The sequence below is a fragment of the Leptinotarsa decemlineata genome, unplaced genomic scaffold (assembly GCF_025532065.1).
Source record: "Leptinotarsa decemlineata unplaced genomic scaffold, Ldec_3_MD MMD2_tig00001973_RagTag_RagTag, whole genome shotgun sequence".
NCBI classification, from domain to species: Eukaryota; Metazoa; Arthropoda; class Insecta; order Coleoptera; family Chrysomelidae; genus Leptinotarsa; species Leptinotarsa decemlineata.
Window position 1 is genome coordinate 2,144,657 of NW_027412572.1, and position 26,187 is coordinate 2,170,843.

A 26,187-nucleotide genomic window follows, 5' to 3' on the forward strand; every position below is an offset into this window, starting at 1 on the left:
TCGATATACACGCACATGTACACATATATGCGCAGGCAGCTGGGCAATAGTCGTGCCGTAAGCTTATTATTCAGGTAAGCAATCAGCTATCTAACTATCACTAATAAACAAATTATAGACAAATAGATATATGATCAAGATCAAGAACTTGCGTGTCCTAGCGTCGATAGGTTTGGATTCCTGTCCAATAGAGTTGTCGTCTGAGACAACCTGGGTAACTTCAGTCCACTGAGATCACCCTGTAGAAGGTGAAGGTTGCACCACCCTGTAGAATGTAAAGGTTGCACCACCCTGTAGAAGGTAAAGGTTGCACCACCCTGTAGAAGGTAAAGGTTGCACCACCCTGTAGCCTAGGTCAGAAACCAACCAGTCTAGCACTCAAAGTCCACCCTGTAAGTACTGCACACCTCCAGTAACTTTTAGAACCAAGGAAAATGGGGATGGAGGGAAAAAACCCTATGAAAGAAAGATCTAATTAGGAGTTTTCTCATAAAAGATTTTCGGCCTTATTGCACCTGTAGATGGGGAGTTGAACATTAAAATCATGTTTCGGTTGAAATATGATTTGGATCCACACAAATTTGAGAAGAAACGTCCCGTTCTGCTAAAATTTCTCTCGGATGCCTGGCAATGTCGCATATTTTCGACAGCCGAAACGATTGCGCATCGTACAAGGTCTAGTTTCTGTCAACGGGCGAACACCAAAATGTAAACAGCAAATCAAACCTAGAATTCAAATGGGACAACGGAAATTCTGGATCAAAGGGAAAACACATCAAGGTGAGCGATAAGCGAGGTGAGTTTGTACCCAACAATAATGTTGCATATTCTTTTCCAGGTGGAGACGTGGAAAGTCTTTCATGTACCTTACGCTCGGGATCGCTAACTATTTGAATTTTACCCTGGTAAAAGAAAGATTGATCTGAAGTAGCGGTGATAAGTTAGCATTAGCTAATCGAAGTTTGATATACGGGGCCAAGTAATGCAACCTCCTGACTATTTTTCTATCGGCTATCTATTAGACAGGTCGTTTTGAGTGTTGGTGTGATACTGTGAATAAGTTGGACTTCCAAAAGATTACTACTAAAGTTTTACCTCTCTTGATTGAATATAGTGATTTGTAAGTTATTACATCGTGAAGTGTAATTACTCTTAAATTGAAATAAATATGGAAATGATCAAAATAGTACTTATCTACTTATATATTTACTTATATATATATATATATATATATATATATATATATATATATATATATATATATCTATATATATATAAATCAAAAGGAGGAAATTCGTGGACATGACACTCAAGAAATATGGAGGCAAACCGCGGACACGTGTTTCTGGCTATTGGCCTCATCAGCGCGGTGCAGCCAATTGCAAAGGTGGACAACAACTGGTTACCAAAAATGGAAAAAAAACATCACATATGCACGGTGTCACCAACAGGAGCCAACCGCACATTTGTGGTTTCAATTAGAAGACCCAGCATTCCCAGGCATCACCTACGTGGGTCTTCTAATTGAAACCACAAATGTGCGGTTGGCTCCTGTTGGTGACACCGTGCATATGTGATGTTTTTTTTCCATTTTTGGTAACCAGTTGTTGTCCACCTTTGCAATTGGCTGCACCGCGCTGATGAGGCCAATAGCCAGAAACACGTGTCCGCGGTTTGCCTCCATATTTCTTGAGTGTCATGTCCACGAATTTCCTCCTTTTGATTTATATCATACACACTCAATAATATCTATATCTCTGTATCTATCTATATATATATATATATATATATATATATATATATATATATATATATATATATACTACGCCCAACGGTAGCGCGTACTTTGAGATAATATACAGTGTGCAATAACGAAAAGTTAACAGAGCCGTTTTTGAATATAAAAAGTAAGATTTTTAAAAAAATCTCGGACACGTCGATTTCTAATTAAAGGGGAACACCTTTCAGACTAATCAGATTTTTTATAGTACGCACCCCCTCGGAGGGGTGCGTCCGACGACCCTTATTTAGTTAGGGAAAGTAGGTCGAGTGGCACCTTGTTTTAAAGGTCTTTCGAATACCTTTACAACTCTGTTAAAATAAAATTTTTGTAACTATCAGTTTTCGAGATAATTTGAAGTTTAAATTGCCATGTTAATAATACATTAGACAGACCACTCGTTAACTTGTATGCCTAAATAAAAAAATTCGAGCAGTTCTTCTTACCAGTTTTTTGTTAGATAAAATCCCTTTTTTAAAATCAATACCCACTCCTCTTCTTTCAGTTTTCATTAGTACATCGTTTGATTGTTTTGTTTAAACGGGTCGTGTATTGTTATTTGTTTAAAAATGTCTTACACTACTGCTGAAAGGGTTTCAGTTATTGCTTTATTTTTTGGCAACGACCAAAATGCTAATAGAACATCAATTTTATTTATCGAGCAAAACCCTGGCAAACACCTAAGCAGAAATCACGTTCTGGATTTGGTCACAGAATTCAGGAAGACAGGTTCCATTTTAAAAAAGAAAAGAAATGTTCAGAGAAGGGTAGTGAATGACGATAATGCGATTGGAGTGATTGGTCATGTCATCGCCAATCTCAGGTTAAGTACCAGAGGTTTATCAGCATTGGCCGGAATAAGCCCTATGAGCGCATGGAGAATCCTTAAAAACCACAAATTCCATCCTTACAAAATTAAACTTGTTCATGAACCTAATGAGGATGATTTTGACCGAAGACAGGATTTTTGTGAGGGCATGAGTGAGAGATTAATGCAAAATCCCGAGCTGCTTTATAACATCTATTTTTCGGACGAAAGCTCATTTTATTTAAATAGTTGCGTGAACCGTCACAATTGCCGTTATTGGTCGGATGAAAACCCAAGACAATACGCAGAAATACATACCCAACATCCCCAAAAGTTGATTGTCTGGGCCGGAATATTAGGCAATCATATTATAGGTTCATTTTTTCATTGATAGAAATTTAATCGGTGATTCTTATTTACAATTTCTTGACGAGGCAATACAACCTCGTATAGTTGAAATAATCGAACAGGATCCAAGATGTCAAGATGAATTTATCCATTTTCAACAAGACGGTGCACCACCCTATTAAGCCCAGCAGGTTCGAAATTTTTTGAATAATCATTTTGAGGGACAATGGATTGACAGAAGAGGTCTAATTGAATGGCCAGCACGATCACCAGATTTAACATCACTGGACTATTTTTTGTGGGGATATTTAAAGTCGAAAGTTAATGCTACACAGCCAGTCAATTTGGATCAATTACGTTGTAGAATTATTGATGAATGCCGAGCTATAACTCCTGAGATGTTGAATAATGTAAAAGCAAAATTCGAACAAAATCTTTATTGTTGCATGGAGCAAAATGGCGCACATTTTGAACATTTACTCTAAATTTCCTATGTGAGTTAACCTTATTAGGTGTTACTTTTTTTGTGTGTGCTTTAAAAACAATTATTGGGATTTATTAAGCCTAAAACAGTTTTTTACACTTTTCTGTGTCATCAGCATTCAAGGAAATCAGCATGTTGTATTCGTTGTGTAGGTAAGTTTTTAGTATGATTCACTTTTTTATCAGAAACATAAAATGTCCACGTCAAAAGGCAACCTTCATAAGGAGGTGCCACTCAATTTACCTAAAATGTAAGGGTGATAACCAACCCCATCCCCCGAAAAAATCTCCTCGTAATAAACAGATAATTCCTACTTTTTTACGAAATCAAATGGACACGTATTAGCAGGTTGTCATAAAAAGCAAAAATGTATTTTTTTTTTGAAAGTTCTGAACGTGAATTGTACCTTAAAAACAATTTGATTTATTTTAAAAAGAGTTGAACTCAATAAAAATACCTTTAAATCTTCAAATTATCTCGAAAAATAATCGTTACAAAAATTTTCTTTCAACAGAGATGTAAAGGTATTCAAAAGACCTTTAAAACAAGGTGCCACTCGACCTACTTTCCCTATCTAAATAAGGGTCGTCGGACGCACCCCTCCGAGGGGTTGCATACTACAAAAAATCTGATTAGTCTGAAAAGTGTCCCCCTTTAATTGGAAATCGACGTGTCCGAGCTTTTTTCAAAAATCTCACTTTTTATATTCAAAAACGGCTATGTTAAGTTTTCGTTGTTACACACTGTATAAATACTATGCCCAAGGATTTTATTAGGTTTTTATCTGATCAATACAGTAGATTGCTGAGGTGATTATTGTGATGACTGCTACCTAGGACCTTCCGAATTACTTTTTACTTTTCAGTACATTAAAAAAAAACTTTTAACATAATTTTTTTCACTCTTTTTATTCGAGTTGAATTTCATGCGACACAGTATCGAAATCCTTTGCCAAGTCCATAGATAAAAACATTTGAAAAACTTGTTGAAGGCCCATAGATACTGTTTGTTCTATGAAGTCGAGCACGGTATTTTCGGTATTTGATTTGTTTATGAACCCGAATTGTTGTTGTGTTATTACATGATGTTCACTAAAGAAATTTATTAATTTTAATGTTATCTTGCTATTATTTGAATGTATTAATTTTTTAGGATATTTCAGATTTATCAGCTTTGGAGAAATTTCGTTTCATTCAATACTTGGATTTATCCAAAAACAACCTCAGGAGTTTGGAGAGTCTTGGCAAAATGCCCTTCCTTCGATATTTGAATGTGTCTCATAATTTCCTCACTAGTATCCTTGATTTTGAACCTCCTTTTGGTCTCAGTTATGTAGACTACACTGATAACAATTTAACTGAAATCCCAGATTTGAGCAAATTCTGGTCCATCTCACATCTGGATCTATCTCGAAACGAAATAAGAGAAATTAAAGGACTCCAAAATTTAGGGTGTGTATATCTTCAATATATAAGTTGTATAAAATGAGACTTTGCCTATTTATTTTTTAATGCGGGAGTTACGATACATACAATCCCGTCTTAGTCCCGCCGTAGTTTCTCTGCTAGATTTGTAAATAAATGCCGGCTTTTAAACTTGAAAAGTACTATATTCAACAATGAAGAGACAAAGAAAAATTTTACAACAAAATACCCAACCAGCAAAGTTGTTTTATAATTCCATGGTGTTGCAACAGTTTTATTTTATTAGTATTTTATAATTACTTCCAAAATGTTAAGTGATTATATTAGATGATCGGTGAACACAATACAGTTGTAGGCAATAAAAGTGTTTCATACATTTGTCATAGAAACGTTTATGAAATAAAATTAAAAAACCATTATAAAATAGTCAGGAAATTATCACAGAAACGTTTTTGCAACTAACTTATAAAACTTATTTTCCTATAAAAGTAAATTGTTATGTAGCAGTTTCATAACACTTTTTCAGCTGACATCGATTCCTAATCACAGCTTTGAAAAATTCTTCAACATTTTAGTTATTTTGGGAAAGAAAGTTTTTGGCTTTCCACTACTCCATCTGATACAAAAAAGGGATGAGAGAATCTTCCAAAGAAAGGAAGGAAGTAATCAATTTGAAACTCTTTACATGAATGTGTAGATCATGCAAAGAAGTAACTTTCACACACAAAATGAAAGAAAGTCCTCCTGAAACAGCTACTTTCATATAAACATTGAATTACACGACAAAAAATAATTCTTTCAAAACAAATACTTCTATATGAATACTGAATTATACAGAGAAAGTATCTTCTGTATAATCCAATAAAACGGTATTCGTTTTACCAGTATAGTAAGAAGTGAGTTGAGCAGCGTTAACAAAACTTCTGAACACGTAACAACACACCTAGATAATGACAAATGAGATTTTGTCGAAACGTCGGTGAAATTAGAGATAATATCACATACCCGTATCAAATACCCGAAAAACCAGTTCAGCATACATATATATATATATATATATATATATATATATATATATATATATATATATATATATATATACCGGGTGTCCCACATTTTATGTGACAGGCAATATCTGGTTTGTTGAAGGATATACACAAAAATGTTTCATACAAAAGTTTTAGGAGTTCATGAGAGCTATATTTTGATATAATTTTTAAATATACAGGGTGTTTGGTGTAGGTGCTACAGACCAAAATTCCATTTTTTAAAATAGAACGCTCTGTATATCATTACATATTCAGATGCTATGTTAAATTCTGATATCATTTCATGTTTGGTTTTTGAAATTCGGTTACGGCGTTGTTGAGTTATTGCTTAAAATGTAAAGTCTTGAGAACGACTATTATTCTTAAAAATATCTCATACAATTATTCTCTCTGCATCAGATCACATGAAAATTAGTCAAAATTTTGGGTGTTCGAAGTAATGGTTTCAATTTTGAGTTGTGGAATTCAGTCAGGAATCATTTTGAATATGAAACAATTGCGAAATTGAAAGAGGTGTATTCGAAAACAAATCTTTAATTAATAACAATGTAAATAATATAACTTGATAAATCATTACATAAGAATGGTAGGTACCTAGAAATAAGTCATAAAAATTGTTCAAAGTGATGCTCATTAGATATTATACAGGCTTCGAAACGTCGAATCACTTCTCTCGTACAAGTCGCTCTTATAATATCAGGCGTAATATCACTGCACGCTAGTCGAATTTTCATTTTCAGATCATCCACATTCAAAGGGGGAGTAGTGAAAACAATATCTTTTAAATAACCCCATAGGAAAAAGCAAGCGGTGATAAATCTGGGGAACGAGCCGGCCACCGAATTGGACCCTTATTACCAATCCATCTATTTGGGTACGTTCTATCCAGATATTCAGTAACAACCTGTGAATTGTGAGGAGGAGCAACATCTTGTTGCCACCAAATTCCTTGTCGTTCTGCTATGGGAATATCTTCCATCAACTGGATCAAATCATTTTCTAGAAAATGTAAATATCGCAATCCATTGAGATTTTCATTGAAAAAGTAAGGTCCTATGATGCGGCCATTGAACAATCCACACCATACATTAATACCCCAAGTAGTTTGAAAATTACTTTCGCGGACCCAGTGGGGATTTTCTTGAGACCAATGGTGACTGTTATGTCGATTCACAACTCCATTATTGTGGAATCGCGATTCATTGCTCCACAAAATTTGATTGAATATGTTAGGACTTTCATGTAATATTACCTGAATACAAGCAATGAATTCAAGTCGTCGTTCAAAGTCCGTGGGTTTCAAACCTTATACCAACTGAATTTTGAATGGGTGGTATTTATTTTCTTTCAGAATTCTCTGTACATTAGATTTACTCACACCGACTTCTTCTGGAAGAGTACGGATAGAAACATGTGGATGAATAATAATATAAGCCAACACATTGATCTCTAAACCTTCAGTTCTAACAGATCTCGTATGATGACGATGCTTTATAGTAGAAGGAAATGACCCAGTTCGCAATTTTTCTACAACTCTCGAAAAAGTCATTCGTGACGGAATGGGTTTGTCTGGAAAACGTTCTTGGTATAGACGTTGTGCTTGACGGCAGTTTTTCTGACATTCCCCAAAAATTAATAACATATCAATGCAATCACTTGGACTAAACGCCAAAGGCATACTGGAGTTTTCGCACGAAGAACACAGTTACTGTTTTGCAAAGAATCACTGAATCGAACTGACAAGTAGATACAATTCAACAACATTTGTTACTATGGCATCAACAAGCATAAGCTACTTGATGAAACTGTGCAATATAAAGCAATTCACCCTCAAGTTAGTCACATTCTCAAGAATTTCAATATTATATTCAACTGATATCGATATGGTATCGTAGAGGTGAGAATAATGGTTTGTATTCAGTAGTAGTCTAGTTCAATTCAATAAAAGATATAGACTGGATTCGTGTACGAGTAAATAAGTTTTTTTGAAACTTTATATTTAAGGAAAAGTGCAATAACTCAACAACGCCGTAACCGAATTTCAAAAACCAAACATGAAATGATATCAGAATTTAACGTAGCATCTGAATATGTAATGATATACAGGGCGTTCTATTTTAAAAAATGGAATTTTGGTCTGTAGCACCTATACCAAACACCCTGTATATTTAAAACTTATATCAAAATATGGCTCTCATGAACTCCTGAAACTTTTGTATGAAACATTTTTGTGTATCTCCTTCAACAAACCAGATATTGCCTGTCACATAAAATGTGGGACACCCGGTATAAACAAATATTGACCAACGTTATATTTTTTTCTGAAGCAGAAAAAAAATATAACGTTGGTCAATATTTGTTTACAACAAATTGTTAAACGAATAAACAATTAAATAATAATTAAAAATATTTTTTTGCCAAACTATTCAAAAGTAAATAATTATTTTTAAAAGCAAAATTATTTCTTAACTAATTATTTAAAAAATGATTTTGAACAATCAAACATTGAAATTTAAAAACAATTTTTAGATATTTCATTTTGCAATACATTTTTATGAACTTTTATCGCAGGATCGTATGAAGTATATATATCAAAAAGGCTCCACGAAGTTTAAAATTTATAGTCCAATTATTTATACCTTTTATCCCATTATTTATGTCAACGGAGATTGGGAAAAAATTTGTTAGTAAACAATTGAATCACTTTTTGAAAAATGGTGATAAAACTTTTTTTACGGGACTCCATTCATTCAAGTATTAACAAGGTACTAGATTCTTTTCAAATTTTTAAAATGACATTTTATGTTATAAAAAAATTATTTCTTTTGATAAACTCTCTTTAGCGGCAGCGCACGCATGCCGTAACAGCCACGCGGAACCTTATTTTCAACGTCAAATTAAAATTATAAATAATGGAGATGAAGTTTCGGAAGTCGGGACTTTTTTATCGGCAATTTCCTCCTCTTTAACGAGCTGTTTGCAAAATTGCTCAAATATTAATATTTTTTGAGTTATTAACGAAAAACTAAATACCATTTTTTTTATCTTATTTTGTTAATAACAATTGCAACTGCACCAAAATCTCCCGAAAACATTTTTCTAGGGGTGAATTCGAATCGAATGAGCTATCGCTCATATTTTCAGTACCTTTATCTCTATTTTTCTGTTTTTGAACTTGTTGATTAGACTATTACACAGATAATTTTATTTAAATTTGCTGTTCAGTTGAATACCAGCTACTGAAAATCATAGGAAATAAATGTTAGAAATAAATTCGTTTATAGTTCAATTCATTATCGTACTAGGAATCACATATTGAAAGGTGAGATTTCGTTGAGCCCCATCTCGCACAAGCTTTGATTTCTGAGGATTGTCGTTTGTATCTGAACGATGTTCAAAAACTACATTTCATGCCCATTCAATTGATTTATTTTTCAGCTACCTGAACTATTTAGATATTTCCCACAACTTAATAACAAAACTAGAGAACTTGAACGAATTGGGAATCAAAACCCTCAAAATGCACCATAATCAAATCACTAACTATGAAAATGATGAAAACGCAGGATTTCAAACATTGAATCATATTCGCTATGTCGACCTGTCCAACAATTCATTGAAATCACTGAAATTTCTACAGATGAATGGTTCTATCGAAAGTCTCAATTTGTCATACAATGGAATAAGCAGCCTATTTGAAGTATACCATTTGAGAAGTCTTCCTTATTTGACGAGGTAAGAATTCACAGGCAAAAAATATTTATAGGCTGGCCTATGAAAATGAAACACACATACATACACGGTTAAATTGGACAAAAAATTGGACGAATCGTTCAAAAGTTATCACGATAAAATTAACTTGACGCAACACAGTAAGCCATTACGATGCGCAGGTGGTAGAGGGGTGGTCTAAGCAATGAAGCGCCATCGCCAAGAACGCGACCCGAACGCGGGCAGACGCGTGAAGGCAGACGTCGTTGACAGTTGTGTTAGTTTTGCGATTTTTCTTATAGGTAACATAATTCGATTCTCGAAGCCATGATTACTTAGTGCAGTTGGCATATTTTTTTAGTAACTGAGAGTGAAAATATAGATTGGTTTGAAGTGGTCTGTTACGAAACTCAATGTGACACACCAAATTCTACGCGAGAGTTATGGAACGCGTGTAACCTCAATGTCCTCTATCCAATTTCTAAGTCTTTCAACTCCTTTTTAAAAAGGGTTTTTGCCAAGCCACGACCAAAACTCGAGCGAAACCGCGGGCAACAACTAGTCTGATATAAACCACTTTGCAATGTTCCGTTCGTTGGCCTTCATCATTAACTTCATTTTTTGAAATACGAACCTCTAGTTTTTACACGCTTTCTATTAGCTTCACCTGTATATACAGCGTGACTTACGGTCGATGGTAGGTTAGACGTTTCTGGAAAACGCAAAGCATGGTTTTTCTGAAAATTTCACCTCTCACATTTCCTTACCTGTTCTATCGATCTAAAATATTTTCAGCATTGCGGCGTTGCCACTTTTATCAAAAAATCCTAGCAATTATATTTTTTTAAATGGAACACCCTGTATATTAATACATTTTTGGAATCGCTCTAGTATTTCAATACTTTTTTGTTGATAATGCCCTATACCTACCTATCTCTGTCTGTTTTCGAGATAAAAAATAAATTGTGCTTAGGTCTTAGTTTTAGTTAATTTGCGTGAAAATTTGAATGTAACCCGCTTTATTTTCATTAAAAATATTTACGCTATTTGTTTTTTCTTCATCTGGCGGCACTTTATTGTTGAAATCATAAAAAAAAATTCTCAAGGCTATATCTGTTGATATAGGGTGTTTTTTGTGACTGTTAGCTGTGTGAGTTTAGAGGCACTCTGAATCTAGTGGCGTAGTGATTTTTTCAATAAAAAAATCGCTAATGGAAAATCCCGATTTTCGACTAAGAAAAAATATCGTAGTATGACCTGAAACTTTAATGAACATTTCAAATTTTGTCCCAAGGTAGACCTTTTAGTACTTGACATTAAAAAAAAATTATTGAAATCGGTTTACAACTTAAAATTTTAGGGGGGTGTTTCCATTAAAAATGGGTCACACTGTATGTTATGTGCACAAATTTCAATAGCATTCATGTCCATGGTGATTTATTCTTTATTAACCTTCATAACATCATTAGAATTGCTAACATGTACTTAAAGTAGGTAATTAGAATTAATTTTTCTTTTTTGTTCATTTTATTTTTCGTTTATGGTTAAGTATTGTGAATAAAACTTTATATTGTCCTGTAAATGGGTTACTGCTGGTCAATAAAGCTATTATCATTATTATAATATATCTTACAGGCTAGATTTATCCAACAATCCAATATCCACCGACCCATTCTACTTCAACGTATGTATACGAGAAGTGAAACAATTGCGGTACCTTGATGATACAGAAATCACCGCGGAAACGAAAATAAGTGTCAGAACTAAACAACAGACCGACCCAACACAAATCCCACGAGAAAACAGAATGGAACTGTTACTCCTACAGCAGATAAACAAACCTTGCATTGGCGCCCATATCGTTCCCTACGATCAGCCTCCTCCAAAGGTCATAGTTCTCGTTGGACCTCCATGTTCAGGCAAGAAGAATATTGCCATGGCTTTTGTGAATTCCAAGAGTAGGTAAGAAATGAACCTCCCTTTGTTTTTTTTGAGCCTAGAAAGAGTTTGCCGTTCAGGGCTTTGACCCGGTGCTCTGACATCTGAAGTGCGCGTTAGAATCGGTGAGTTTGGAAAGTTCAAAATCAAATTTCAATCATGAATTAATCCACAATTTCTTAGTGTTAAATAAAAGCAGCATATCAACGTTCCAGTGCTGATATGTTTCAGCATTTGACAGTCTTGAAAAATTGATGAGAGCAGCATCATTGTTGGACATCATCGTTTCTTTGTCACAATGGACCGCTTGGTCGACGTATCAATAGGTGTCTTGTAAATCACTAATCTTGACAAATTTATAACAAACAGTGATATTTGGCATCACTGGGCCCATAACCTGTTACGAATATTTAGTTTTTCTTACTTATTTTCAATTAATTGCTTTAGTTTTAGGCTTAAATGTTGAGTCAAAAATAACTAACAACCAAAAGTCACTTTATTATTGTCTTCTTCTTTTTTTCCATTTTCGTTTACACACTATTACCAACATAAATTTTTGTCTGGACATTGCCAACAATATTTTAACATGTTTCAACCGTACGGAGTCTAGCCTACTGGTGGGCTGAAAATTTCGTAACACAGATGGCGATACTAGTGTTGAATCCAAATCATTTTCAGTTAACCCTAACCTTCGAAAGATACGTGTACAAATTTCATAGCTGTCGGACTATTAGTTTGTGGGATAAAACATTTTGGTTGAAGCAACTTCTGTTGACTTGATAAACATTATTAATCACATCCGAAATTCAAAACGATCGTTATAATAGGTCTGAATCATAGAAAGATAATCAGGAGGTTATATTACTTGACTCCGTATATTGAGGACAAACATCGATTCCGAGAATTAACAACCTAAAAAAGCTGCTCCTAAAAGCCCTTCCTTTTCTGTAGTGCTGTTTTATATTCGTTGAAGAATGTAACTTTCACATGCAACGGCCATACCACGTTGAAAAATGCCAGTTCTCGTCCGATCACTGAAGCCAAGCAACGTCGGGCGCGGTTAGTACTTGGATGGGTGACCGCTTGGGAACACCGCGTGTCGTTGTTTTTTTTATTTCAAAATGAATTTTCTTCAAATTTCTGCTATTTCCGTGATTCTAACAACTGATCTTCATTTTACTTTCACAGTTTAGTTCCCTTTTCAGCCAGTAGAGAAAAAAGGACTTCACCTTGCATCTTTGTTTTCAGATTCGGCTTCCAAAGTATATATTTTTGAACTAGTTTTGAAACAGCAACGTCACACTATTTCTATAGTCGATTTTGAAGGACGATATAAACGAAAATTTTGATTATGTTCTTCATTTAGTAGGTATATCAGCGAAAATTATTGTCACAACTATAAATTTTATGGTACAATAAAATCGTAGTCATTAGCTTATATGAGATTTGTATTCGTTGCACTGGTATTCAAACAGATTTGCCATTGTTTTGACGAAAACTCCCGATGTGAAAAATGAGTTTGGCCCAACTTTGCACACATGTTGATAGATGGGGCAAGAATCGAAATCTCTCACTCGTATTTCATTTAGATCTTCAGTGTATGGACCAAAGTATGAAAAATCTTTCACTTAATATCAATTCATTGTCAAATTCCAAACATTGGAAGTTGAAGTACAAATGAGGGTAAATATTCGTTTCGGGGACACCCGGCAATTTTGAAAAAAATTTCGAGTTTACTTACGTATTTTGATGCGTAGATTACGAACCCGGAAAAAAAGCGGCGCTCTTCCCCATTTACAAAGTTACAGTCCTTCAAAGTTCAGAAAAGGGCAACTTTTCAGCCTTCTTTTTCATAAGATAAACTATTTAAAAACACAAGCTTTTATTCACTAGGTCACCTTTACACCTCATTCCCCCTTCATTGACACGTTTCACTTCAACAATCAACATTTTTCCAATAAAAGTGTTAAAAAATGTACGGAGCTGCTTTTTGGTTAATATCTTTGTAATTTACGTTTTTAAGGTTAATGGCATAGTTGGTACGACTGATAAAAGAATTCGTTTTTAAATTAAGTTTTTTTATAAGAAAAATATTGATTGTTGAATTGAAAAGTGTCAATTAAGCAGGAACAGGGGGTGAAGGTGACCTAGTGAATAAATACTTGTGTTTTTGTGAAAAAGAAGGCTGAAAAGTTGCTCTTTTCTGAACTTTGAAGGGCCGTAACTTTCGGATTCGTAATATACGCATCAAAATTCGTAAGTAGGTACACTCAAAAATTTTTTCAAAATCGCTGGGTGCCCCCAAAACGAATATTTATCCTAATGAGTCTTTCAAACTAAAAAAGTTTCTTCTGAAAGCCTTTTCTGCACCGTCCATTTATAGTTTTTGGAAAATGTTCTATACACATGCAACGGCCATACCACGTTGAAAAATGCCAGTTCTCGTCCGATCACTGAAGCCAAGCAACGTCGGGCGCGGTTAGTACTTGGATGGGTGACCGCTTGGGAACACCGCGTGTCGTTGTTTTTTTTTATTTCAAAGTGAATTTTCTTCAGATTTCTGCTATTTCCATGCTTATAACAACTGATCTTATTTTACTTTCAGAATCTAGTTCCCTTTTCAGCCAGTAGAGAAAAAAGGAGTTCACCTTGCATCTTTGTTTTCATTTGATTCGGCTTCCAAAGTACCTATATATTTTTGAACTAGAAGTTTTCAAACAGCAGTAAAATCGAAGTCATTAGCTTATATGAGATTTGTATTTGTTGCACTGGTATTCAAACAGATTCGCCATTGTTTTGACGAAAACATCCGATGTGAAAAATGAGTTTGGCACGACTTTGTATTGTACACATGTCGATCTTTAATGTATGGACCAAAGTGTGGAAAATCTTTTATTTAATATCTATCAATTCATTGCCAAATTCCAAACGTTTGGAAATTGAAGTACTAATGATTGTAAATATTCGTTTTGAGGACACACGGCGATTTTGAAAAAAAATTCGAGTTTATTTACGTATTTTGATGAGTACATTACGAATCCGAAAGAAAAAAGCGGCGCTCTTCCTTATTTACAAAGTTACAGCCCTTCAAAGGCAACTTTTCAGCCTTTTTTTCATAAGATAAACTATTTAAAAACACAAGCATTTATTCACTAGGTCATCTTTACACCTCATTCCCCCTTCATTGACACGTTTCACTTCAACAATCAACATTTTTCCAATAAAAATGTTAAAAAATGTACGGAGCTGCTTTTTGGTTACATATCTTTGTAATTTACGTTTTTAAGGTTAATGGCATAGTTGGTACGACTGATGCAAGCATTCGTTTTTAAATTAAGTTTTTTATAAAATGTTTATTTTTGAATTAAAAAGTGTCAATTAAGGAGGAATAAGGTGTAAAGGTGACCTACTGAATAAATGCTTGTGTTTTTAAATAGTTTATCTTGTGAAAAAGAAGGCTGAAAAGTTGCTGAACTTTCGGATTCGTAATCTACGCGTCAAAAATCGCTGGGTGCCCTCAAAACGAATATTTATTGTAATGAGTCTTTCAAACTGAAAAAGCTTCTCCTAAAAACACCTCTCTTTCTGAACCGTTCGTTTATATTTGCTGAAGAATATAAAATTCACATGCAACGGCCATACCACGTTGAAAAATGCCAGTTCTCGTCCGATCACTGCAGCCAAGCAACGTCGGGCGCGGTTAGTACTTGGATGGGTGACCGCTTGGGAACACCGCGTGTCGTTGTTTTTTTTTTATTTCAAAATGAATTTTCTTCAAATTTTTGTGATAGTAACAACTGATCTTCATTTTACTTTCAGATTCTAGTTACCTTTTCAGTCAATAGAGGAAAATGAGTTCACCTTGCATCTCTGTTTTTATTCGAAATGAAAATCAAAATGTCGATTCGACTCCCAAAGTATATAGGTATTTATGAACTAGAATTTTTGAAACAGCAACATCAAACCACTTCTATTTGAAAACCGATGTAAACCATATTTCAAATTCTGTTTTTCACTTAGCACAAAACGCAATTAGTTGAATGATTCTGTCAAAAGAAGAAGATGTTATAAAAACGATTATAATATAATATTACTTCTTGGAAGACAGGCAGTTGGAAAATATTTATTGACATTTTTTGTCAAAACCCAACTAGATGAATGATTTTGTCCAAAGAAGTAGATCATAAAAAATAATTAAAATACATTATCACTTCTTGGAAAACAGGGCTTCGGGGGATAGGGCCTGACCAGCGCACACTACAGTGAAAAAAAAAGGTAAAAATACGGTTGTACTTCCCCCGACAACAGAGAGGCCGTGGACTTTTGAGTTTAGAGTGTCTATATGACAGAATGGTACTGGATACAGCCTGTAAAGTCGTCAGGAGTTCGGATCCTCTTCTCTGCATGGTCCGTGACCATGAGAAAGCAGGAATTGGAGCATTTCTCTTTAGGGCAGCTGCCCGAGCAGCTGATGAACTCGGTATAGTTTTCGACTCTGAACGAGGTGACTACTACTTTGTCACCGAGTTGGAACCCGTTCAGCAAAAAGCTCAGATAAAAGCCGCAGAGATCACCTTACTTCTGCGAAGACACAAGGATAAGCCAATGCATGGGGTCTTCTTCAATAACATTGGAGACCTTGGCTTATCAAATCGCCTAACCTTCCCTTTTCTCAGGTCGAGTGGGCTGAAGTCGGAAACTGAGAGGTTCATCATGGCTTGCCAGGATGGTGTCTTCAACACCTTAGTCTACCGCAGTCGCGTGATGGGTATAGAGGTTCCTGACACAAGGTTCAGGGCCTGCCGCGAGGCGCCCGAAACCCTAATGCACTTGCTATCAGCATGTCCAGCATATGCGGTCTCGGCCTATATCCATCGACATAACGCGGCCCTAAGAGTGCTATATTACCATCTATATTACCCCCCGTTGTGGGGAACGAGAAGTGCCGAATTTATTGGAACTATTCGTTCCCCACCCTCAGGCTCATACAAGCTAATAAGCCTGATGTAGTCCTTCTCGACCACCAGACCAAAACGATATTTGTCGTGGAGTTTTCAGCTCCTGGCGAGACGAATATCGTCAGAAAAGAGGAGGAAAAACGGATAAAATATCGAGATTTTCTCTTCGAACTCCGCAGACTCTATCCAGATCACTCTGTCAAGATGGTTGTTCTGATTATTGGAGTCCTTGGTGGAATGCTGTCCTCTCTACTCTCGAATCTTAAAATCATACCGGCTTGCCGCACTAAGGCAGAAATCTTAGCCGCACAGATGCAGAAGGCTGTCATTCTTGGCTCACTGCGCTTGCTCAGGGCACATGATTCTCGGACCCGATGATCACTTACCCCACGGTGTGGGGAGTGGTCATTGGTTGATAATGCTGGCGCGACCTCCCGAATATATCGGGGCTTCGGGGGATAGGGCCTGACCGTCGCATACTACGATGATAAAAATAATAAATGGGCTTTATTCATTGACATACATTGTTTGTAAAGAAAAAGTAGATGAAAAATCAATGAAAGGGTGAAGTTCAGCCGAGACTGTTTTACAATTTAACCTAGGGAATAGCATTTATTATATAGAAATATAAAAATAATTACCTAGTATACATTGGTAAGTGAGTAGTTCATGAATATTTGTGAAACTAAGAAAAAAACAAAGGTTATAAATTCCAATGTGAATATTAAAAATTTATTCAGCTTAAATAAGGTAAAATATATAGCAAAACATAGGTACACAAAGGTGAGACAAAGGGAAAACCATATGAGCAAGGCATAACATGAATATATTATCTATCCAGAAGACTTCAGTGTCCAAATTCACTGGGCAGAGCGTTATATTGTTTGATAGAGTTGTAAATAAAATTACGAGAAAAGCAGGCTGTCGAGTGTTTTGGAATAATAAAAGTGTGACGGTTTCGTGTCCTCGACTTATTCTGAGATTTGAAAGTTTTATATCTTTCATAAATATAATTTGGCTTTTTGTAAACGAGGAATTTATGTGCTGTATTGACGAGTAGGTGGAAGTGCTAGGTTTTAGCAATCGATAACCAACCTGACTCCTCGAACTTGGGGGATATATATGGTCGAATTTTCTCACACCATAGGAAAGACGAATGCAATTTTTTTGTATTTTTTGTAAGCGTTCTACATCAATTTGTATAATAATAATAATCGTCTTTATTGTTCCCAGCTGTAGTTACATACAAATAAATTACAGAGCTAGTTGCTGATATAATAACAAAAGGCGAAGTTCAATTCAGTTAGCACAAGTGCTACTGAGTTGTTCTTCCACATCAAAGCAGGCCCGTAGATTATATCAAAATATGCTAATCTAGACAATATGAGGTTATCGCAAAGTTTCAACTTCAATTTGGAACTCATAATACCTCTACTTTGATAGAATTGACGTGAGATACTATACGAGCTACGACAAAGTGATTTCATATGTTTGTGAAATCTCAGATCAGCAATCTCATTAGAAAATAATCATCGACATTTCTTGTTAAAACCCAATTAGATGATTGAATCTGGCAAAACAGGTAGGGTATATTACAATACAATATCACTTTTTTAAAACAGGTAATTTGAAAATAATTACTGACATTTTTTTTCAAAACCCAATCATAATTTCGGCAACAGTAGCTAAGTTTCTTTCTTTCGGAAGCTCCCTCCCATTTTCACCCAGTAGCGGATTTGAAATGAGTTCACTTTGGATCTTTGTTTATATTTGAAATAAAAACCAAAATGTCGATTCAACTTCCAAAGTATATATTTTTGAATTAGAAGTTTTGAAACAGCAACGTCAAACTCCTTTTCTAGTCGATTTAGAAGAACGATATGTATAAACGAAAATTTTGATTATGTTCTTCACTTAATAGGTACCTATATTAGGGAAAATTATTGTCACAACTATAAATTTGATGATATACTAAGTCGTACTTACGAGCTTTTATGACATTTGTATTCTTTGTCCTGGTGTTTAGAACAGATTCGCCATACATAACATTGGAAATTGAAGTACTAATTAGCCTTTTACATTGAAAACCTTCTCTTGAAAGCCCTTCTTTTTATTTACGTTCTTTTATATTTGGTGAAGAATATGAAATCAATATGCAACGGCCATACCACGTTGAAAAATGCCAGTTCTCGTCCGATCACTGAAGCCAAGCAACGTCGGGCGCGGTTAGTACTTGGATGGGTGACCGCTTGGGAACACCGCGTGTCGTTGTTTTTTTTTTTATTTCTAAGTATATATTTTGAATTAGAATTTTTGGAACGGCAACAGCAAACCACTTCCTTAGTCGATTTTGAAAACCGATGTAAAGGATAATTTTGATTCTGTTTTTCACTTAGCACATTAGCACATTGGGAACACAGCGTGTCGTTGTTTTTTTTCAGCAAAAGTATCTTTCAATTTCTACTATATCAGTGATAATAACAACTTTATTTTGCTTTCAGAATATAGTTCCCTTTTCAGCCAGTAGAGAAAAAAAGAGTTCATCTTGCATCTTTGTTTTCATTTGATTCGGCTTCTAAAGTATATATTTTTGAACTAGAATTTTTGAAGAGCAACATTCATCCACTTCTCTTTGAAAACCGATTTATTCAATTATTATATTTTTACTTGTAGGTTATTTCACTATCATTTCATTTCAGGTTTATTGTTGCTTAATATAATTGTTATTTTCAACTATTCTTTTTTACTTGTTTCAGGGATTTCAAATCATTTTATATAGTAGACAATGGAAGTCCGAACTAGTGAAATTCGGATATTTATTTTATGACACACTAAAATCGTAGTCATTAGCTTATATATACAGGCTGATTCACGGTGGATGGCACATTAGACGTTTCTGGTGAACCAGACAACGGATCACTTTGAAATTTTAATGGAGGGCATATTCGGACATTCTCTAGCCAACTAAAATATTTTCGACAATGCGGTGTTGCCGCTTCTATTAGAAAGCAGTAGCAACTTTGATTTTTCGAATGGAACACTCTGTATTTAATATTATTTTTGGAATCTCCAACAATTGCCCGACAACTTTTCTTGATATTTCTCTATACCTATCTGTTACCGTTTTCGAAATAAAAATTAATTTCAATTTTTTTCTTCGAAAATCATGACTTCTAAAAATGCCGATATCTTTTAGTTAAGAAGTACTATGATATCGAAATTTGGTTTGGAGTTAGGTGATACTTGGACACTTCCCACACGTCAGCCTAATCTCCGTTACTTCAATACAGGGTGGTAAAAAAATACAGTTTTTTCGTTTGCTTGAAAAAGTTGCTGAAATTTGATTATTTTAAATGGAACACCCTGTATATTATTGAAAATTCGGAAAGCTGCTGAAATTTGCTTTCTTTCTATGTACATCATACCTATACCTAACTAGTCAAGTTTCGGACTTATGAACATTTATTTGTGAAAATGTCCCTTCAGAATGGTATTTCCATTCGGTATTTGGTAAGCAGGCCGTGATTACTATTTGACAGTAGCGTTGTGACATTCTCCTAATAATATCGACATTTTCGTCACTTCAGAAGTTGCAAATACCTTCAAAACGATGGAACAAAACTATTCAAACGAAGTTCTTATGAATTTGTTTATTATTTTTGGACAGTGTGACAAAATTATCAGCAGAACATGTAGAAAGTTCAATGAAATGTATCCGAATCTACCGCCAATGAACCTCAAGAAATTTATACGAATTCAGAACAATTTCAATGCATTTGGATCAACTTTAAAAGCACCAAGAAACTTGCCTCGACCCGTAACTTTCGAAGATAACCAGATTAATGTCTTAGCATATTTTCACGCATTTCCCGAGTCATCGATAAGAAGTGCTGAAGAAGATTTGGGTATAAAATATTCATCGGTTCAAAGAATCTTGCGAAGACATAAAATGCATGATTATAAATTCACCAAAATTCAAGCAATGAAGCCTCAAGATCCTCAACAGAGAGTAGAATTTTGTGAAATGTTGACACGCATTCAAGAAGATCCACTTTTTTTAAATAAAATTATTTGGACTGATGAATCGAAATTTTCGAGAGAAGGGATTTTCAATAGAAAAAATCGTCATTATTGGTCCAGTGAAAATCCTCACGTCACAAAAGAAGCCGGATTTCAAGAAAAATTTAGTTTTAATGTCTTCTGCATGTTGATGGACAACAAATTGAGGTACGTGATATACGAGGAGTCATTAACATCCAGAAGCTACCTGAATATTTTGGAGAATACTGTAGACAGTTTCGTGGATAATCTGTCACTCGAAGATTATCGAAACTGTTGGCGACTTAAGGTTATTTGATTTTTTCGACTAAGGGCAGCATAATTTTTTATTTCCATGTTGGGATTTATTTTGTACAGTTTATTGGCAGTTGAAGATTGCCATTTCTGCTTCCAGATAGTGTTTATGGAAGTTTTAAGTCCTTCCTTTTCATTAGTGCTGCTTTATATTCGTTGAAGAATGTGACTTTCACATGCAACGGCCATACCACGTTGAAAAATGCCAGTTCTCGTCCGATCACTGAAACCAAGCAACGTCGGGCGCGGTTAGTACTTGGATGGGTGACCGCTTGGGAACACCGCGTGTCGTTGTTTTTTTTTTATTTCAAGGAAAATTATCTTTCAAATTCTATTATTTCATCAATAATAACAACAGTTCTTTATTTCACTTTCGGATTCCACCTCCCTTTTCACCCAGTATAGGGGAAATGGGTTCATGAAAATCGACAAATAAAAGTTTCTGTTTTTTTACCACTTTTGTATGTGACTAACGTTACTGCAGTTTCTCAATTTTCATGATGATATTCTACCACCTTGTAACCACCGTATCTATCATATTATCAAAATGAATTCACTCCGAATCATTGTAATTTTAAATAAAAATCAGACTTGTGCTTATATGTCCATGCAAATGTAGAAGCAATTTCTTAATATGAATTTGACCAAACTTTGTAAACATATTGATAGATGGTGCAAGAATGCAAATCTGTCGCTCGAATTTAATTAATATCTCCAATTTATGGACCGTTATGTTGAAAATCTTTCACTCAATATCAATCTCAATAAATCTCAATAAAAAATTATTATTATTATTATTATTGCCAACTGTTAATAACATCACAAATTGAAGGAGCAATTTGGCATTGTCAAGCAGTGTTTCACTTTTAAGTGACACAGCACCTCTGTGAATGGAAGACTGAAACTTATAGGATCTCCGTATATTTGTAATATAGACTAACCCTTTATACGAAGTCCTTGAACGTTCTTATTATTTCTTCTGATGAAAGAACTGCTTTCTTTTGGGTATGTATCACTGTTTGTTGAAAGTGAGAAAGATACTTCAAGTTTATTTCCTTGTAATTCGTTTATTATCCCAATACTTGATATATATTTCTTGCATTGACCCTTTTGACATACATCAACCAACCAACACAGAACACTTATTTTTCAAGAAGCTTATATCTACTCACAGAACACATATTAAAGAGAACTTGTCATGAAAAATTGCTATTCTCAACATCTGCATCAAGAATGCCGTAGGTCTAGAGTTTGGATGCAAAATTTCATACATGGGCAAAGAATATGAAGCCCATAGAAACTCAGAAGTGGCATTTTCGTGTCACTTAAAATTTTTTTTTATCGATTTCTCAGAAAATTTTATTTTTGACAAATGTTGGTGCATGTTCCAAAACTATACCAAGTGTATCTGAAATGGCTTTATGACAAACACCATACAGGATAGGCCAAAAAATATGAAGTTCGTTCAGGAGTAAAGTACCCTTATTTAAAAAAATAGAAACATGTTGAAGAGATAAGTTGCTTAGAATAAAAATTATGTTCAGATACGAAGTGTTGGCCTGCTATTCGATTTTTTTTCTTTTGGAAAATTTTGAATTACCCCCGTATGATACTGTAACGAAACGACTTTTGGTCCGTTTCTTTGGAAGTACGGGGTTCGGATTACTGGTATTTTTGTTCAATAAACTAGGCCGAATTTCAGTAGATTCAGTTTAAGTGGTCAATGTTCAAGATAACTATAAAATATAAATAAATTCGAATTGGTGTGTGTACAATTTAAACGATGATGCACCATTACCTGTGCCAGACGAGAAACCCAGTCGAAATTGGTACAGAATTTCGTAAGTTCCTAAAATCACGAGGTCACACCTATCATCGAACAACCAAATGAAATGGTCGAATACAGAACGATTTGAAGATAACACCCAGCATTTTTACGGAAGGAAACAAAAACGCTCGCGCTGGACTCGATTGGTATATATATATATCAAAATAATTAGGCCTGGAAGTAGGCAACCATCATTTCATCGTACCGCTTCAATACATATTTTTACTATTTTGATTTAATATGTATTTGAAGTAGCCACAATCAAATCAGTTTGCAGTATTTTTTATCAAATTAAAGTGTATTTGTAAAATTTACTTGGATTTGTATTTTTTTTAGGTGACCGTCAACTTCATGTTTGTTGTAACGATATTTAACAGAACTCTAGAATAAAACAATAACTCTTTTTAACGAGGCAAATACTTCACTAACTAAATGTTCATATGAATGAACTGTCAATAAAAGTATACATTTTTTTTACTCTGCAACAATGCCTCAACCAGAACATTTATTAAAAAAACAATCCAAAATCTATCGCGGATAGCCATGAACAAAAAACATATATGCCCTAAAACAATACTGTAGTTTGATAGTGTGGCTTCTTGAAACTTGTAAAAGATTTTCATATTTGTCTTTAATCAAAAATGCCTCGCCCAGTATTATCAACGTTAACTGAAAAGGCAGAATTAGTTTTAATCTGTGGTGATGGTTATAAAACAGTGCGCGAAGCTGCAAATATTTTCAACGAGCGGCATCCAGACAAACAAATTTGCTATTCAAGTGTAAGTAGAATTTTAAAGAATTTCAAACAGACCGGCTCACTAGAATACAGGGCTTTTCTTGATGAGCGTTAATTAGCCGTTTCTGACAAACTATTTAACGGATCAACCTGAAAATTTCACAGTATGCATAAATCAATATGACCTACACGCCTAAAATATTTCAGACGAAGCGGCGTTGTCGCTTCTACTATAAAGTAGCGGCTTCTTTGATTTTTCAAATGGAACACCCCGTATATAATATCATATTATGATTCATTATCACTTTGTCAACGAATTTATATACTATTTTCCTATTACCGTTCAGGAGATATAAATTAATTTCGATATTTTTTACCAAACATGAACTTTTATAAATGCTGATAATCTTGAACTCTCTCGCACTAAAACGATCAAATTTGAAATGGAGTGGAGTGATACTATGAGGATCTTCACTCCGAGTCATATTTTCATTTGCCTCATACAGGGTCTTCAAAAAATGCAGATACTTTGATCTCATGAAAAAATGAGTGGAACTCAATTTTTTCAAATGGAACACCCTGTATATTTCCACAATTTTGAGCTCTACATCCAATTTTAGATTAACTTTGTTCAGATAATACTATTTCTATTTTGAACCGTTTTCGAGATAAACTGTTTCAAACGGAAACTGACGTGGTTTTCTTACTCGTTTTTTTGAATTCATCACTTTTTTTGCATATTCAACTTTTTTTTTATACTTGGTAATATTTCTTTTTGATCCAGTTTTTTAACTGTCTCAGATCAGTCAATTCGAAATTGGTATGTACCTACCTTAGAAAAAGTTACAATTTGTATACATTGAGGTATTGGTCTCTAACGTACAACAGTACACATTAATAGTTTTCAATAGTGTGCTTTGGAAAAATAAATAAACCAATTATTTAACGTCAGACTTTCGTTGGTGGTTCTGACTGATTGTGATAGCTACCAATTATAATACAATAATGTCAAGATTAGGTTACAGTATAATGAAGATTTCTTGAATTTATTAATAATTTATGGTGAGTGCAATAAAATTGCAAGTGGAACATGCCGAGTATTTCATGAAAGATATCCACAACTTCCGAAGCCGAATAATAATGTGATAAATCGACTACTAAAAAACTGTAGGTTGAATGGAACCTTCCGTCCAAAAATCATTCGTAAAAAGACTAAAGTGGATGATGATGACAATGGTATAACAGTTTTGGGATACTTTCATGCATTTCCAAATGCTTCTCTGCACGAGACTGAAAGGGAGATAGGTATACCCTACGTGACAATTTGTCGAATTCTTAATAAGCATAAATGACATCCCTATAAGTTCTACTGTGTCCAACTTTGAAAGAGACTGATTTACCTCGTAGAGTGGAATTCTTTGCATGGTTACTTGTCAAGACTCAAGAGGATGAACATTTCCTTGACAATATCATATGGACAGATGAGGCCAAGTTCACAAAAAATGGAGTTTTCAATAGACACAACAGTCATTATTGGGTGCCAGAAAATCTCCATGTTGTCCGCCGAAGGGATTTTCAAGAAAGATGGCAATTCAATGTATTTTGTGCTATAAAGAGTGAGTCAATTTTTTATATCGAGTTTTATGATGATAATTTGAATGCATCAAAATATGAAGATTTACTGAGAAATGGAATTCAAATGATTTCAAATAATAGACCAGGAAGAGAACGTGTATGGTACCAAATGGATGGTGCTCCACCCCATAATTCTCATTCAGTCAGCGAAGCATTAACCGAAATCGTCGAAGACAGATGGATTGGTAATAATGGACCGTTTCGTTGGCCTCCTAGAACACCAGATGGCAATCCATTAGATTATTTCGTGTGGGGTTTCATTAAAAATATGTTTTACTCTACTCCAATAACAACAATAGAAGATATGAAATTGAGAGTTACAACTTCTTTCAATAGTTTGACTCCAGACATGATCAGAAGCGCTACACATGACAATCTTTTGAAGAGATTACATGTTTGTTTAAGTAGAGGTGGAGATGTGTTTGAACATATTCTGAAATACACTGACGATTAAATTAACTCATTAATTTATGGGTTTATTATTTTCAGTTCGTGTTTCAGCGTTAATAAAACTATTGTTTGAAGAGAAGTTTCATTCGATGGTTGAGGAGTATTTTAATAATTATCTTTTCGTTGTATTATCTGTGACTAATTGAGAAACATCAAAAGAAATCTGTTTTACAAAAATGAGTGATGAACAAGGAAACCATGTCAATTTCCGTTTGAAACAGTTTATCTCGAAAACGGTAAAAATTGTATAATCTGAACAAAGTTAATCTAAAATTGGATGTAGAGCTCAAAAATGTTGAAATATACAGGGTGTTCCATTTGAAAAAAATTGAGTTTCACTCATTTTTTCATGAGATCAAAGTATCTGCATTTTTTGGAGACCCTGTATGAGGCAAATGAAAATATGACTCGGAGTGAAGATCCTCATAGTATCACTCCACTTCATTTCAAATTTGATCGTTTTAGTGCAAGAGAGTTCAAGATTATCATCATTTATGAAAGTTCATGTTTGGTAAAAAAAAATATTGAAATCAATTTATACTTTCCAAACGGTAATAGTTTCCAAACGGCCTAGGAAAATAATATATGAATTTGTTGACAAAGATATAATGAATCATAATATGATATTATATACGGGGTGTTCCATTTGAAAAATCAAAGAAGCCGCTACTTTATAGTAGAAGCG

The 26,187-nt window shown here is 34.5% G+C and overlaps 1 protein-coding gene, 4 non-coding genes and 1 pseudogene across 8 annotated transcripts in view; all 6 read left to right on the plus strand.

Moving 5' to 3' along the window:
* The window catches only part of LOC141482807 (uncharacterized), a 117,571-nt gene that overhangs the window by 19,149 nt on the left and 72,235 nt on the right, over nucleotides 1–26,187 (plus strand). For 3 of the 4 annotated variants that reach the window (XM_074176653.1, XM_074176652.1, XM_074176651.1), the window contains exons 3-5: nucleotides 4,573–4,871; nucleotides 9,332–9,628; nucleotides 11,240–11,566. In XM_074176653.1, coding sequence (XP_074032754.1) covers nucleotides 4,573–4,871; nucleotides 9,332–9,628; nucleotides 11,240–11,566 — 923 coding nt within the window. The remainder of the gene's footprint in view (nucleotides 1–4,572; nucleotides 4,872–9,331; nucleotides 9,629–11,239; nucleotides 11,567–26,187) is intronic. The other variant, XM_074176654.1, reaches the window with a different exon arrangement.
* On the plus strand, nucleotides 12,531–12,650 carry LOC111516839 (5S ribosomal RNA). Its single transcript, XR_002723743.1, has one exon. It is a non-coding gene; the product is annotated as a 5S ribosomal RNA (ribosomal RNA).
* Nucleotides 13,950–14,069, plus strand: LOC141482845 (5S ribosomal RNA). Its single transcript, XR_012465759.1, has one exon. It is a non-coding gene; the product is annotated as a 5S ribosomal RNA (ribosomal RNA).
* LOC111516983 (5S ribosomal RNA) lies at nucleotides 15,171–15,290 on the plus strand (annotated as a pseudogene).
* On the plus strand, nucleotides 18,655–18,774 carry LOC141482830 (5S ribosomal RNA). The gene has a single exon (XR_012465748.1). It is a non-coding gene; the product is annotated as a 5S ribosomal RNA (ribosomal RNA).
* LOC141482844 (5S ribosomal RNA) lies at nucleotides 21,031–21,150 on the plus strand. The gene has a single exon (XR_012465758.1). It is a non-coding gene; the product is annotated as a 5S ribosomal RNA (ribosomal RNA).